This window comes from Meleagris gallopavo, chromosome 2 (genome assembly GCF_000146605.3).
Source record: "Meleagris gallopavo isolate NT-WF06-2002-E0010 breed Aviagen turkey brand Nicholas breeding stock chromosome 2, Turkey_5.1, whole genome shotgun sequence".
NCBI lineage: Eukaryota > Metazoa > Chordata > Aves > Galliformes > Phasianidae > Meleagris > Meleagris gallopavo.
In genome coordinates this window covers 35,438,289-35,455,640 of record NC_015012.2, presented here as the reverse complement: position 1 = coordinate 35,455,640, position 17,352 = coordinate 35,438,289, and the positions used below count along the sequence as shown (strand labels likewise).

Here is a 17,352-nt window from a genome sequence, read left to right as displayed (position 1 = left end):
TCCTACTATCTCCTAAGCTACAAACAAGCTCACAACAAATGTAGAAGAAAGGCCTCCTGCAAGGTAATTCAACCTGGTCAGCCCACATGCAGGTAGCCTGAATGGGCTGCCAAAAGTCTGAAGGAAAGAAAGAGTCCACGGGCAAAGGGGAGTTTGCAGGAATGCAGAGGAATCTGTCCTAATAAGCAAGACTCACTTCACCTCTGTTTGTCATTTTCTAACATTTTGCCAGTAAATCTTAGAACAGCTTCAAAATTGCTGGCCCTCCAATTCAGAAAAAGGTGACATACTTCTACACTAGTAAGTCAATACTGATTGCTGCCTGAAAAGGACATGAGGGATGCATTCATATTACTCTCGACTTTATACAGCAAATTTTAGGGCACGTTAGTGTTTACAAAACCTTAATGGATTTAATGCCAGAATGCAGCCATACCAAATGAAACTTTTCAAGAAAAAGCAAACACTTTCTTCTTATTAACTTTCAGTTTCAACATTCTTCTTATTTTCAACTTTCTTCTTATTAACTTTCAGTTTCAACATCCGTATGTCCAGTGTTTAGGATCACAATGAAAATGAAATCTAAACTAGTAAGTCTTTAACTCCCACAGGATTTCTGCTTCAGGCAGCTGTTATGGGTCTGTCCCTCAGCATAGTTATAGTCTCTGAAGATATGCAGTTGGGATGCTAATTAGGGATGTTTGCTAACAGCACCCCAAGTTTCTGTGTGAGGGTATGGTACCCAATCAGCAGGCTTTCTTGTATGGAGGACCGGAGAGAAACCCCAGAAAGACTCACAAGTACAGCTACTGGCACCTACTTTGTTTCCAGGCATGTAGAGCCAGGTAACATTCTGTTTGGAAATGTTTAAGGCATTTTAACTAAAAATGTAATGGTGATTTACAATTATAAGTACCTTGTATATATGGAAGGGGTTGGTAAATTAAAGCAGTTTCCCACAGCAGCCTCTGGCAGGCTGTTTACAACAAAGAGTAACTAACATTTGAGGGAACAAAGTGTAATGATAGCAATAATGAACAAGGTGTATTAATAGTAACATCTATAAATATTGCTATTTTCTCAATTTTATGTGTCACTGGAAGCCAAAATAGTGACTGTTGTGGACCGGAGAATGAAGGTCACAAAACTTAGACAAGGAAGCTCCTGTTTGGTCACTGTCAGGCTTCTGCATGCATACTTCCAGAATTATGTGTCACTCAGCAAAGAATAGTTGTTACGCTCAGCCTTGGTAAGCAATAGTAATAGCAGCTCTTGTACAGCTCATTTCTTTGACAGATCTCACTACACTTTAAAAAGCAGAACAACATTGTTATTCCTGTTTTGTGGGTGTGAAACTTAGGCAAGTCATTTTGCCTTTTTGTTCCTTGGGTCAGCCAAGAAGCCACTAGCAAAACCAAAAGCAGAGATGAGTTCAATCCTCTAGCACACACAGTCTCCTGATTTCAGTTCTACACTGAGAAAAAGGTATCAGGTCTCAGTTCATCTTCCTTCCTTAGGGTGTTTTAGGAGATTATTGCTCATTCTAAGTAGAATTTGTTTCTGCTCATTTTTATTTTTAGAGAAAGATGAAAAATTGTGACATCCCAGTAGGGATGGTGCTGCTTTGAGATCACATGTATTTGTGAGAAGCACGTTCACCCATACATATTCTTGTTTTAACAGTGGCTAGACCACGACTTGATTCTTCTCGCAGTGATGTTGGCATCAGCATGCAACTCCAATGAAAGCAGCATAATTACACTGGTGAAAAAACAGGCTCGGTGAGGTGAGGATCTGCGCCTGTGTTTCAAGTAGGACAGCAAAACAACTGCCTGTGGGAATCAAACAGCTTGCTGAAGACGGGAAGATGACCTTTTTTATTGCTTTGATGAAAAGGCACAAGGCAAAGGGCAAAGGATCAAGTTGGAACAGTGATTTGTAATTAGCCAATTTTAAAAATAGGCTAACAGCCTAGGTAAGAACACGCAGCGAGTTCCTGTAGCTCACCGTAAACAAAAAAAAGCCTACCTCATTGCATTTCAGGCACGATCACCAATCCTTTCAGAACAATTCTACACTCCAGAAGCCTATTTTTATCTTCCATATTAAACAAATTCAAAGTACTGATCTATATACATAGCCTGAAAGTTTCACTTTCACTGACATAGGTATTCAAGACTTTTTTTCCCCCAAATGCGACATTTTTCTCTTGTCATTTAATTCTGCAACTGCACTAACTTTCAGTTCAGATCAGACTACTTTAATAAGCATTTCGGGCTTCTGTTATGAGCGGGCAGTGATGAGTAATTTGTATAAGGAACCCTATAAATTCTTGGCTTATTGATGGTGCCACAAAGAATACTCAGAATGGCCTAAAAGTGATGAAACAGCCAATGTTACTCCAAAACTAGGCTACATAAGTTAATTAGAAAAACTGTCACACTGTTTTTCAGAATTGTTACATAAAGTGTTTTGTAAAGCTATTTACAACTATGGCATAATTTGAAAACACTGACATGAAAAAAGTAGTTTAAGTTGCTAACTAACAGACTGCTCTTAGCTTATGTGTCAAATTCTCCACAGCTTTGAGAGGATAAATGGTGTAAAGGATATTGATCTCATGTCTTATGAGCAACCAGAAACTAAACGTGAAATCCCCCAAGACCTATTAGATGGGGAAAAAAAAAACCCTACAGAATATATTTTGCAAATTGTGCACAGTAATAGAGATCATGTTTACGGAGGAACTTTCGGATTAAAACATCCTGAAATGCTTTGGGCTACAAATAAAGGAATATAATCACTCAAAATTTCAACAGTTTTAACAAAACAATATTTAAACATAAGAAGCACACAGCAGCACTACCCACAGTTTTTTGTGGGAAATGAAGATTCTTACATCCAGCTATGCTTCAGAGGTTTGGCATAAACAGAAGTACACAAATCAGAATTTCACCACTGCATTAACTTTGACTCTTTATCTAGTGTGTGCCACAAGTTCTGTTAAAGGCTAGAGCTGGTTAGCACCTGTGTTTTTAGACAGATATCCCTTAGGACTGGTTGCACTGGAAAAAGAACAGAACCTTTCACTACCTCAGTGATGCACTGAATCAGAGGTGAAATGCAACTAACTGAGTTATGAATGCCACTTTCCATAGTAGTCTGGTTTTCTTGAACAGTTCCCATCTAGCAGCAACTAGATCACAATTGGAAATATCATGTCTGAAGGAAGGAGGAAGGGAAAGGGAACAGTGCACATAAGCAGTATTTTCATAAACTAATCTTGAAATTAATCATGGTTTGCTTCCGATTCCTGATGCCTACCCAGTGTCTGTTCAGTGTTTTCAACATGCAAAAATATTACAAAGGTACATTATTACTGTCAGCTTAAGCCGATGTAAGACCGTGCTGATACAAAAGCATTTTCCCAAAGTTCATTGTGCATTCATTCTGCCAGGCTGGATGTGGCTCTGGGCAGCCTGCTCTGGTAGTTGGCAACCCTGCACACAGCAGAGGGGTTGAAACTAGATGATCATTGTGGTCCTTTCCAACCCAGGCCATTCTATGATTCTCTGATTCTCTGGTTACCCTTATTGCTTACAGAGTACACTAATGCAAAATGTTTTGGTTTTTTTCCATAGGTCATTTTAATTAGGATCAACAAACTGACCCATGCTGGTGTCCAGCAGGCAGGGTGGGCCAGATCATATTGCCAGGGCTGAGGAGGGGGTGAGTGAGGGAGCAGCAGTACTGCCTTCCCCGTAGCCATACATGCATGCTGCCCTGTGCCACTGATACTGCCCTGTCTGGTGAAAATATGGGATGCTATGCAACCAGGGCTTAAGTCATAGTACAGCATATTTGGTTCTGTAGAAACATTGAAGAAAAGCATAAAATCTCAGTTTTACATGCATGAGAAAAAGAAAAAAAATAAAATAAAGATGTACATCAATGTTTTTCTTTTGAAGAAAGAAAAAGAAAAACAATATTCTCATCAGGCAGTTCAGAGGGGAAGAGAATTTGTATGTTAGATTAGATATCGCATTATCTAAGATGACTGTCATTTACATAGTATCTAAAGAATATTTAAGCATCTTTTTTTCTCCTGAAGAACAGTGAAGATAATCAAGGGTATGAAAAAAGTAGCAGAAATGATGCATTTAAAGGTATTTTAATGAACAGGAATATAATGTAAAGCTTAGAATTTAGCTTTGATTCTGCTCTCTTTGAATCCCTGAATAAAACTGGCTCTTTTTCCCCTCCTGGGAATTCCCTAAAATGGGGAAAATCCCTGGGAGATTAGAATAGGTGTAGCTAGCCACTGTCTAGTACGTACAATTTACTGGGCTTTCATGCTCCTCAGAGCCAAACAAATACAAAGGAAAGAACAACTCTTGCCTCTAACTAGGAATATTAGTACATCATTGTGGTGAAAAAGTCTCAGACCTCTTTTGGATCTGACGTAACATTTTGGTTTAGCCCCAGTCTCTTTTGTCTCACTTAATTTTTAAAGATTTGAACATGTACTATGGGAAAGTATCCATAATATGGAGACAAAAAGACCACAATTCTTTTCAAAATCTGATGTTCTTGACTCTTTCTTGCTTTCATCCCTCTTAATAATCCACTAAAGCATCTTATTGGAAGGTAGAAAACTTTCAGAACTTATGAAGAGATTACCTCAGGAATGCAGCTAACTACAGCTTGGTTTAACTATTGGGCTATCCAGTTCTAGGTTCTTAGTCTCACTTCAAATATCTACAACTGAAAAAAATGAGAGACGATTGGAAATAATAGAAAATACTCAATGTATTCTTCCAACTATTTCCCTGAATATGACAAGTCTTTCTTTAAAAAAGTTCACTTTTCATACTACTCATATAATTGGCTACCATTTCTTGGATGGTCTGGGTTCTCTCACTAGGACACATAACAGTGTAATAAAAGTACCCAAACTGGTACCTGGCAAAATAATTGATGGCTAAAGAACAGTCCTTTCACAAGACAGTGCTGAAGTACAGTGGCAGTGTGAGATATAAAAACTTTACCCCGTCTTACATTCTGAAGATTTTGCTAAAACTTGCTTGATTTTACATAATTTACAATCTGTCACCATGTCACAAATGATGAATTAGTGCAGAGCAGCAGGAATCTTTCCATCCAGTTTTGTGATCGAAGAAACACATGCATTTTATCAAATCCATACATACATATTTTCTAAAGACAGACTATTTCATACATCTCATTACTGAATGGGTCAATAGGTGAACATCTCTGACAAGTGAAAAAATTAAATGAATGGCTGAGACTACAGTAGGGCCACAAGACTGATACCTTCTTATATGAGCTTCACCTCTTCCAAAATACTATTGAGCAATCACAACCTCAGCTTAAAAAGACCAAAACACACAGCTTATAGAATGGGAATGGATGTACATAGCCTTCCAACAAGGACTTCAATGAATGTTTCTGCTGACCCTCTGTACAGGGGTAAATTTTGCCCTACTAGATCTTAAAAGATGGAACAAAGAAGGCACTTAGATGAATATCCTGCAGCTTTTACAGTAGCACACTGTAGTGCACGTCACTGAAATGACATCATCAAGAGATCAGAGTTCCTAAATTATACTGGAAAGCTGAAAGTTTCAGAACAAAGTAAAAAGCTTTTCCTGGAACAATAAGCCTTTCCTCACATCTCTAGCAGTTAACTTTTGGGGAAAAGGTGGGCACAACACTGGCGATGTCATTCTGAACTGGACGCTCAAAAGAGATTAAAAAAAATACATGAATGTAACCTGAGATATTTAAGCCTCAGCAAACATTCCATCACTTTTACAAAACATCTGTTTTGTATTTTAAAAAGATTGTGGAAATTTTCAAAATTACTACCCTCTAACTTTTATTTCCCTCCTACATTGTTCTTCATTGATGTCTCTCTATTACATTATTTTTGGAACTGCAGTTACATAATTATTTTCAAGGCAATGTGATGGTGATGTTAGAATAGACTGTTTCCGAAACATGCTGTTCTCACCTAGCACTGCAGAAGGCTTCCTACAGTTCCTATGCTGAACAGAATACTGTAACTTCATAAAATACCAGGCTTAAAGCAGAAACAAACAAACAAAAAAAAAAACGCACAAAACAAAATAACCTTTGCAACCCAAACAAAGAGTGATCTTCACATGTCTCTGAACGATAAAGAAGACAAATGTTAATATAAAACTAGATAGATCACAGCGTCCTAGTTCTTGTCAGCATAATTTTTTATATAATGGTAAATCAACAGAGTAATCCATGCATCTGTTTCACTCTCATGCAGAAAAAAATATCAGCTGCTGATCTCCCTAAAGTCCTCTCCTCTGTTTATTCCCCTTCCTCCTGTGCCACCCTCCACATTCTTTATGGCCATTTTGTACACAAGCACATTTGCTTTATGAACTACAATACTAAAAGCAGCATCATAGATGTGTTTTCACTACATAGTTATCAAGACAAAGTAGTGTAGTCTAAATAGTATTTGTGCTCCCCAGTAAAAAGTTGCTCTAAAAGCTTGTGGCCAAGACAATAATCTTGATAAATATGAAGTTTTTCAACAAATTTCCAAGTACAGTGTTTCCTTCAGAATCCATATGGGTCACAACTGAAAAGTGTAAGTAAAAATTTAGTTTAGGTACACTTAGTCAATTTATCAATAAAAGTAGCCAACGTATGTAAATACACCGAAATCCTTCAGTAGCTAAGTTTCTGCTTTGAAGCTAGCTTACTCTTGATTCACCAATAAACAAAGCTACACTTTAAATTCCTTCTCATCATAAAGGTGTCTACTAGAGTCTTGTATTACAACAACATTAAAGCTTGTGTGGCAAAGACAACAATTTGCAATGTACAGAGGGTGCTTGCCTTTGTCAGGCATGGTTAACTCGGTCACGGCAGGTAGGAACCTCCTCTGCATTTACCTTTTTTACAATTTGAGTTTTCTGGGGAAAGGTAGATTTCTAAATATCAGAAAGATGTGAAGATCAGAAAGTAAGGCACTGAAACAGGTTGCCCAGAGAGAGGTGGTGGATGCTCCATCCTTGGAGACATTCAAGGTCAGGCAGCACAGGGCTCTGAGCACCCTGATGTAGCTGTAGGTGTCCTTGATCACTGCAGGGGAGTTGGACTAGATGAACCTTAAAGGTCCCTTCCAACTCAAACTATTCTATGATTCTATGTAAATCTGCATAACCCTGGCTTGCAATACTTGCCAATACACAACTCTCATATCTCCAGTAATGCCCATGATTTAACGAGCAACAGGGAATGAAAACTGACGGATTATCTGCTCGTTTTCACTGCTTCTATATGGTGCACTGCTGAGCCCCAGCAAAACCACCAACTGCTTTTCCACAACAGTTAATTCTTCACTCAGTTCTATCTGGCTAAAAACCCAACAGATTGAATAATAGTAGGATGTTCCCAATAAATAATATTAGCGGGATCAGGGAATTAGAAGGAAGGAGGTATGTTCATTTTCATTACAGATGAGAACATGGGAAATGCTTGTTTTTCCACAAAAATACTGAATTTGATTTGTCTTTTATATTCCTTCCCATCTTTTATTTTCAGCAATGACCAATGCACCTTCTTTTTCTTTCTGCTGTGTATACTATCAAGTTTTACACATTTTAAATAAACGGGGAACTGAGAAGATAGGAAGAATGGGAAATGATGGAGGCAGTAAATTAGCAAAAGGGAATTCTGATTCTTTGGAAGCAAAAGTTATTTATGGAAAGATGAGGAGCAGAAAAAAGAGCAGTATAACAAACAAGTGCATTGCAGAGAGATAACAACAAGAGGTGGAGATAAACAAGGGAAAATCATAGGTGGTTCAGGGATGACATGCTATTGATCCAGTACAGGGAAATAAAAGGAGAGAAAATGGAGTGAAGTCAGAAATGGAGAGAAGAAATAATAAAACTCATAAAGGAGTGCACAACTGATATATTCGGGAACATTACCACCTTCTTATTTTATAATTACTTGTCAGAAGGATCATCATGTTCAGCACCTACTTAGGCACCACACTGGTAAAAAACCTTTATGTATTTTCTTCAGGCTCAAAGTATACGTTGCTAGGCTTGGAAGGAACCAGGAATGTCAGCATCAAATAATTTACTGGAGCTTGATATAGGAGCTAGCAACTGGAGCCTTATAAAACAAGCACCAAAACCTTACTAGTAAACTCCTATGGAAAGAACAGCTCAGACAGCTCCTCTAGGCAACATCATATATATGCCTGCCTAGAGTGTTTTTACACAAATTTGTTACCATCGACTGTACGATCTTTATTACAGCTTTTGATTTGTGCCAGCAGCTCTTTACTGTCAGGAGTACTAAAATTTACCCAAAGATATTTATGTCTAGAAATACATCTAAAAACAGTTATTTCCATTAATAGTACAGCCAGAAAGTAATTCATTAACAAGACAGAACATAACTATTCATCATATCACTCTAAGGCTCATTGGGGGGCGGGGGGTGGGGGAGGAGAGAAAATACAAGAGTATCAGTGTTGAGTGTTAAAGTATAATGCAGTTATATAACAGTTGTATGTATTGTGACAAATATTTTCTAAGGAATTTCTTCAGCAAATTTCCCCTCTGATTCAGTAATTCTTGTATGGCAAAGATACCCAAACTAGAAGGACAAGATAGGTTATTTTGAATAGTAAAAAACAATTTCCAATAAGAACAGGAAAAGTAACAACAACAACAACAAAACCTGTGGAATTTATATGGTAAAAGAGTATTCAGTGGGGCAAGAAAATTTAGATACATTAATAATCCAATGTAATATTCTATCCCCATCATTAGCATAGAGCAGGAGCCATAGGAATACCCTGAAGTACTGACGATAGCAATGCCCAGTGGATTACTGGTTTGGATTCTAATTATTTGCAACTGTACAATACCCAGGAATTCTACAAAAAGCAAAATATGACAGTTGTGACATCTGTGAAGGGGGGTGTTATAATGTGAAGCAATGGCCATATGCTATTGTGAATTGCTAAGGCAAAATTACATCTTTCTGTAGCAGAAATTAACACAAATGCTTCACTCCTGATGTTCTTATTGGAAAAATGGTAACTAAGCTTTTATTCCAACAGCCTCCTTCCCTGATCATAATGTTATTAGTTTCTGACTTCTCACTTTCTTCAGAGATATCACTCTGGGTTTTCCAGTGGCGGATGAAAACACTCAGGTGGCTGCTTTAACACCAACTGGCTGTATGCTCACTAAAAGCTGAGGCATCAGTCTCAAAAAAACTGCACACAAGAATTGTGTCTTTTTTTATTCCATTCCAACCTGGCACTGCCTGGTTCTGTCCCCATTAACGTCAGTGAGAGAAAAAGCTCTTCTGTATTGCAGCAACTAAGGTGGGAATAATTTCAGGAAGAACTTTTTCAAATCCTAGACACCCAGTGAAAATGGATACACACAAGTCTTTTATGTAATTGGACTCAGCATTTTGAGATTTTCTTCTAATGCTCTGTCCCAGACTACTTAAGTGGAGATTTTAAGAGAGTTCAGTTCTCTTATGTGGGAAAGCAGGCGGGATGAAAAGTGCACAGGAGTCACATATTTCTGTAATTAAAATACATAACCATAACGTGGCTACAAATTTTGGCTCATGTTGCAATATCTAGACTGATGACCTCCCTTCTCTGTCAACTCTTTCTATTCTTGTTTAGAAAATTCTACCTTCTTGACTTAAAAATTCCGAAGTATTTGAAGGGATGAAACAAGTAATGCTGTTAACCTACCACGTGCATCTTCTAGCGTAAGCAGCTGTTATAACAGTGGACACTACACTGCAAATGAATGAACTTTCCTTTGCCATCAAGTGTTGAAACTGGCCTCGGCTGTCACCAGACAATGAGAAACCACATACATACTTGGGAAGGTTCAACGAAGAGATTCAGCTACTGATAGCTGGCAAAGAAGGCACCCATTAAAAAGATGAGAAGACTGATAGGCACACTGCTTTACTTTTGTGTGTAGTGTCTAATGGTTTAGTGACCTCAAAAGGGAAAAAATGCCAGTCTCGTGAGACTGTAAACTTGTGGTGCTGTGAATCAAACCAGGGAGTAGCTCTGAACAACACAGAACAAGGAGCACCGTGGTGCTTCAGATGAGTGCTCTCTGCGTGGCAAGAACACAAGATGGAGTAGCTGATTTTCTTCTCCCACTTGGAAAATACACCCCAAAAACTTATCACCTGCTAGGATCAAAATGTTTCTGGATTCATTTACTCCATTACCCAAGTGAACTCTCTAGAGAATTAAGCAATAGTTTCCTTGCCTCATATGGACTAAACCTAAAAGCTTGGTAAACACTAGTTTTATCTCACAAACCATAATTTTTAATTGCTAACACACATAGGAAGGGCATAATCCTCCACTGATGATATCATAGTCTACTGCCATGGAAATGACTGCAGTACCATAAACACAGGTTTAAGATGACCTCATTTTAGTAGGAAAGAGGGAAATTTCAGTGGAATGTGAATGACATTGGGAGTAAGCACACAAAGATACTTTATAGTAAAAAACCTCTCTTACTTGTCAGTTAAAATATGGAAGATGAAGGCAACAGCTAAAAGAGTGGCTGAACAGCACAGGAGTTCTGCTGTCCAAACGTTGTATTACTGCCTCTGAATTGCTGAATACAGAGAGCCCTCTGAACTCATGTCAGGGTTCCTCTCCATAAACTCACTGCACCAGACAGGAGTGAAATCCCTGCCCTGACAGGCTCACAGTTTAACCACATGAGCATGAACAAAGTATGGCTATGAGAATACAGGGCAGGATCACAGAACAACATTGTAGCTGGAACGCTTCCTAGAATGAGTAAGTGCTTCAGAAGTGGGAGGAAGAGAAGCATACAGTCTCTTGAAGCACACAAAATAACATGAAGTCAGAGGCAAATTCAGAAGTACAATCTCAGTGCGGCAAGTGCTAAGCATCTTGGCATCGGCTCAGGAAAATACATATATTTAACCTTCAGCTCTGAAGTAATCTGAGAGGCGTCAAACAACTTAAAGATTGGAAGTTGAAATTTGTGTGTAAGCTTTGTGTTGCTGAGAGCTGGGAATGCTGAACGCTGTGTAGGACCCTAAGATGAAATGAGAAAAGAAGTTTGGGCTGAGAACAGGGAGTGGAGAAATGCAGCAGGCGATAATGATCTCACTTAAGTAGAACCTTTCATCTTAAAGGATCTCAAAGCAATTTACAAACTTAAACAGACCAGACACTGCAGCTGGTTGGTAGGAACAGAAGCAGACATCTGGGAACTCATTCATGGGAAGGAGGAGGTAATAGAGGACTTACTGGGTGCTGTATCTTCCAAAATGCTGTTGCTGGGAGAAGACAGCAAGACTAGAACAGAGCTTTTTCCTAAGCCTCGCCAAGCAGCCATGTGAGAAAACTGTAGAAAACAAGCAGGCAGCTCTGCCTGAGCTGGCAGAAAGAGAAGCAGAAAAACAGGGGCTCTCTGGACAGCTGGGGAGCTGTAGCTGTTAGGATTGTAGTTCCCCTGCCTTTTTTCTCAGCCTCAGCTCCACAGCTTCTTCACACTTTCTGCTATAAAACCTCACGCCTATCATTTTGCCCTTTCAAAACCTTCCTCCAGTTTCTCTCCACCTTTTCTCTATCTTTCTACAAAGCCAAATCCCTTCACTTTTGGTCCAGGAACTCCAAAGTCTTTTCCAAGTGCACAGTAGGACAAGCAGTGCTACTTTTTGATTACTGGGAAGACAAAGAAATTACTTCAGATATGGCATTTATGTAGTACAGGCCTGACTATAATACTGTAACAAGCATTCTTTAGCTCAAAAGCACTACTAAATACATATTATTAACCTGAACTAGGTAAATCTAAAAATTAAGGATCATATTAATTATTGTCTGGAAGGACAGACATCACCTAATTGCAGTACACAGTAGATCAGTAGACAAAATAAAGACACCAAAATGAAAGGGCATGAGATTTCAATTAAATGGAATCCAGAAAGCAACTCTTTTATTCCACTTAGATGAAAAAAAAACCTTAAGTTAAAAGATGTAGTTTAACATCTATATTTCCCAAGACTTTTGAAACTTCCATGTTTCCAATAAAGAAGGGAGAAAAAGAGTTTTCATGGATAAGAACCAAAGACAAGTATAGAGCAGGTGTTCTAAGATGTCCAGTCCTTCTCAGACAGGACCCACAGCATCCTCTGCCACACAAACAACAGTTTGTTTCAGAAAGTGCCAGCTGTGATCAATGGTACACTGTCTCTTCCTCGTGGTTTATAAACTTGGCTGCAAACGCAGCTCTTATAATGGGTTAAAAGAAGTCATTGGTGGCCTCAGCTTAGACATCCTGTGTTTTTAAGTAAAATCCAGCCAGACATTTCCCTACCTTCTCTTCTTCAGTATTTTATACTTTTTTTTTTTTTTGCTAGAAGAACTTTGATGGAAGCTCTTCAGGAGTGGAATGTAATTCTCAGTAGTTTTAATACAGTAAAACATTAAACTGTGTTGCATTCTGAAATAAACACTCCTATTTCAGGGGGCAGAGACAATTTCACATCAGTTTGCAGCATTGGAAAGCCTCCTCTGATATGAATGAGATTTGGATCAATCAGGTCCTACATCAGATAAGCAGAGTCTGAGCTATTTTGGATACTCAAAACTATATTTGTATAGAACAATTTTATTCCTTTAGTCTGTTATTGAGAATTTCATCAACCTGATTTTTACTGTCTATTTTATTTTTTTTCCACCAGGATGCAGCTTTCTTCTTGTCAGGCAAGAGAAGTCAAAGGGGATTTGTTCTAAACCATATTTGAGGTCCTCTATAATCAGGGCAGAACAACAAAGCACAGAGCCTGCACATCCTACGTTTACTACAGATCCAAAACTTTGCTAGGTCAGAGAAGAAGACGAGGCTCTGAAATCAAGCCCAGATTTTTCACTATTACATAAAGCAAACAATTCACAGATGACACATTCTCTCATGCCTTGATGCCTTTCTCTGGATCCAAAAGATTAATTTCCTCAACTGGACTAAGCTTGTATTCCTTCACAGTTGTGCTTTCCCATGCTGCTGGCAACAGCAGATTGACTAGAATGAGGAGTGGCTGCTGCAGGGGAAGCATTACAGATAAAAACAAAAACACAAATGGAATGGATTTGAAGGATTCTAGAACACTTTTCTCTGCTGCTAGGAGAAGCTGAAGAGCAGAAAAAAATATATGAAAGAACAGAAACTCTGAAACTTGGTGACTGCATGTATGAGAAATGGTGGAACTGAGAACACGTGAAAGACCTGGAAACAAAGCAAAGTTTTATGTGAGACTTTCCCTGCTACCTCAAAAGAAACATAACAAAATTCCTTTTCATATTCCTGCAAAAAAGAAAAAGGCTGAAATTAGTGATCCAAGTATTGCACTTTAAGAAAGTACATACACTGCTTAAGATCATGGATTTCCAATGAGATGCTGAGACATTTACTGCAGCACTTCAGCAGATAGTAGCCACCAGGAGAGGCTTAAGAGGAAGAGGTAGAATCTCATTCACCAACGGAGGTAACTTTGCCATTATGCAAAAGCAGAGATTGTGCTCTGTTAGTGAAGGTGATTTGACACACCCAGCAGACTCCTCTGGGATGTTAATTCCTGATACACATTTGTCACTACTGTCCATTCCGGCAACATACTACTTTGTAGGTCAGTGCTTTCTCCACCAAGTCTTCTTTAATCGGTTTGCTTGTTGCAACGGCAATGGTTACAAGAGGGGGCCTGAAGCCCTACTTTCTGATTCTGTTCCCTAGAGGAAATAAGCAATCTGAGAGAAGGCGTAAGGTCCACCAAAAAACTAAGACTTCAAATTTTGAACATCCTAACAAACATCATTTTCCAGCACTTGGGCTGTCGTCTCATTCTCTTGAATTCAAGTGAAAAACTGTTGCTGTTGTGACTATCTAAAGACTTTTTCCATCTTACATTTTGTTCCTTGCTTTTGCTGTTTTCAATTGCCATGCCAAAGTTTCTCCTGTTTATTCTAATTGTTTTAGTGTGTCTGACTCTCATTGGTTTATATGTTTAGTCTTGTCCTGATTTAGTATGAATTAAAACACTGCCACGATCAGACTGCAAATATGAGTCAGAACAGAAACTATTTAAATAATACTATGGATGGTACCCGTCTGGCTTGATATCTAGATCATATAGAATAATGCTGTTTTTGTTTTCTGTTACTGTTGTCTGGAATTGCCGATGAAGTGTTGATTGTGATTGTGACCACAAGTATGTTTTGTTCCTAGTCCTGTTAAGCCAAAAGAGTGTGGTTTACTGCATGTATGTACGTGAGGTTGTTTTGATTATACTAAATTCACTTTAAAAAACCCACATTTTGCCACTGCAGCGCTACAGGACAATGAGAAAAGAATTTCCAATGAGAACAGTATTTTAAAAGCAAACCACTGGGCTCCTTCTCTTTGAAAGAATCTTAAGGGACGCTACCCTTTCTTCTGAATTTGATTATTTCTCAAAATTACATGTGAATACTGCCTTCAGCAGAAGGCCTCCTTTCCTTCTCATTCATTATGTAAGACTTAGCAAATTTCAGATTGCATATTTCACACAGAGGTTATGCTTCTTTAAATTACTTGTTTACTGTGTTGAGTAAAAACATTATATGGCAACTTTTTTTATTTGCTGAATCTGGTTACCATATGTTCAACGGTAGCTTCAGGCATATCATTTGGATTTTCAGTACCTTGCCTCTGAAGACCTGGAATGCTTACCACTAAATGCTTGCCACCCTCAGTTTCTAGTTTTCCAGAAAGAGGGTGAAGACTGTATTCTGAAAGGCCAATGTTGCACACTGTCAGTGCCTCTGGCACAGCCTCAATCAGTACGCCTCTATTCTAGGAAAGATAGGTTTCAGTTCTAAGCAGTGAATAAGACTATCGACCACAATGTGCCCAAAGATGTGTCTGACCTCATAGTGCATGACCCTCATAGTTTATTCAGTCTCTTCAGATGGGTGATAGGCAGGCATGTAACATGTGAGCACTGCTCTTCGTGACTTTTCCAAACTAAAACATCAGCATAAATGACAGACAAACGGATGAAAACCTGACGCTCTTTTGTTCCTGCTGAAATGAACCCTAGCCTTAAACCTACTAAATATAGCTCCCCCTACATTGCAGACATAAAGACAGTTAAGAGAGACTCCTAGCACGGATTCCAACCTGGTAGCTTTATAATAAAGTTTGCTTATCATTCTCTGTTTCATAACTTTGCTCCTCACTTAGAGGCATCCCAGCCTACAGCCCCATGCTTTCAGGTAATCTGACCAGGATTTTTAACGCTGGCTGCATTCAGACTCTGTCCACCCAGAGATTTCAGCCTGATTAAACATTTGCCAGCTAAATTTAAACCCATTCTTTTTTCTGGTTTATGAAGTGCCTGAAATCCTACGCTAATAACAAAGAATGAAGCTATCCATTCTTTTTCAGTTGAATCAAATCAGCTTATCGCTAATAAAAAGCCCTTCACTGCTCCTTAAAGCAGAGGCTAATAATGGTGAGTCAGATACATTCTTGTGATAGCATTTGTTCAGTTAAGAAACCCTCTCAGCTGACTGAAAAGCGAAATAGCTTTTTTACAACCACTTAATCTCACTGTAACAGCATCTATGGCTGTAACCAATGGTTTAATCTCTAGTTACAGAATGCCCTGTTAATAAGGTTTCAAACAAGTGACTGTATTTCCATCACACCAAACTTGAAGCCAAAAAGCATGGGAGTTTTCTGGGTTGGTTTTTTGTTTTTTTTTTCTTTTTTGTGCTTTGCTTTGCTTTTTGTTTAACTGTCAAGAAAGCACCCAAACCCATGGCTCGCAGTAGTGCTTAAGCTGGCAAAGTTTTGATCATTTTTGTTTCCACATTTTAGAGAGACAGAAAAAGAACTTTCTGAGAATAAAGGGCCATGTTTTGTGTTTCAGTAGTGTCACAAGACCCACATAATGTCAAGATCAGTTCTACAACATCTTACTCTGACCTCCAAGATAACTATTCTTCCTGGTAAACTGCAGTGTATTCTGCAAATCACATAAAGAATTAATATTTTCTGATACAGGTTCTATGATTATTTAAGAGTTTTTGCAAGGCAGGCCTATGCCTACATTGCATTTAGTCCTCAGCATAATCTTCTAATCATGTATTCTACTCTTTCTTTGCCCCACAGGCGTCAATGTAGCTGCCTCTTGATTCAGATTGAGGAACTGTGTTTTTAACTGCAGAATTCCCAGCAGGATGCGTTGATGCAGTCCAGACACACACATTTTTGAATCCTATTTTAACCAACTCTGCATACATAGTTTAAAGCCAGATGTGTTTAATATAGTGCAAATAAAGGAGTGATTTGCAAGTGTACTGGGGCCAACAAGGTCAGGCAGTTTGAATTAGCATTTTCATCATCATCAAATCCTGCAATTTCATTTGAATTCTCCTGATATTTAGTATTTGTTATAAAGTTGGGCTGTGGGAACCAAGAGCTTTCATGAGTTTGCTTTAATTTTTATTAGAACCTTGGAAACCTTACCTGTGTACAAAAAGAAAGAAGGAAAAACACAATGAAGCCCAACCACCTAATTGCAAACCCCAAATTCCCAAAGGATGAATCAAAAAGAAGGAAGACATCCCTTTCAAAAAGGATTTCATAGTTTGAAAACCCACTCTGTGGTGCAGAGGAGCTAGATTTTGTTAGGGCTCCTTACTTCCACTACGACCTGTATGGATACGCATAGCTCACGGCCTTCTCTCTCTGTCAGATAACAGTGGGCTGCAGCAGTGGGCTTCGTTCTACTTTTTCACAGACCTAATTTCAGTTTCTTTACAACATCAAGCTTTCATTCTCGCTTTTCCGGCAGAAACGAGCGCTTTGAACTGAGAACGCGTTTCCAGCTGATCGGATTTATTTACCTTTCTCAAATCGTTTTCGTGCTGATAACGAGTATCGGAGCACACGATTTCCTGGGCATATCGCTCCAGCCAGGACGCCGCCGGGCCCCCGAGCACAGCCGAAACCACAAACCCACGTCTCCCTTCCCCCTCACGGCGGAGGCGGCTGACCGAGGCCCGTCTCCCCGCTCCCTGAGGCTCCCAGCAAAGGGGCTGACCCTCACGGGCCCGGCAGCTCGGCGCGGCGGCCAGAGCTCCCTCTGCGCCAAGGGCTCCGTGCCGCCGCGCCAGGTACTAACCTGACCAGGTCGGTCATACACGATCCCACCACCGCCACCTCGGCGGCCATGGCGCTG

The 17,352-nt window shown here is 39.2% G+C and overlaps 1 protein-coding gene across 2 annotated transcripts in view; it reads right to left on the bottom strand.

The window, feature by feature from the left end:
* The window catches only part of LOC100545004 (ribokinase), a 44,328-nt gene extending 26,982 nt beyond the window's left edge, over nucleotides 1-17,346 (bottom strand). For both annotated transcript variants that reach the window (XR_002111957.2, XM_010706931.3), the window contains exon 1: nucleotides 17,296-17,346. Coding sequence is in view for 1 of the 2 variants with exons in the window: in XM_010706931.3 (XP_010705233.1) it covers nucleotides 17,296-17,345 (50 nt within the window). In the remaining variant the exon portion in view is untranslated. The remainder of the gene's footprint in view (nucleotides 1-17,295) is intronic.
* Between the last annotated feature and the right edge of the window lie 6 nt (nucleotides 17,347-17,352).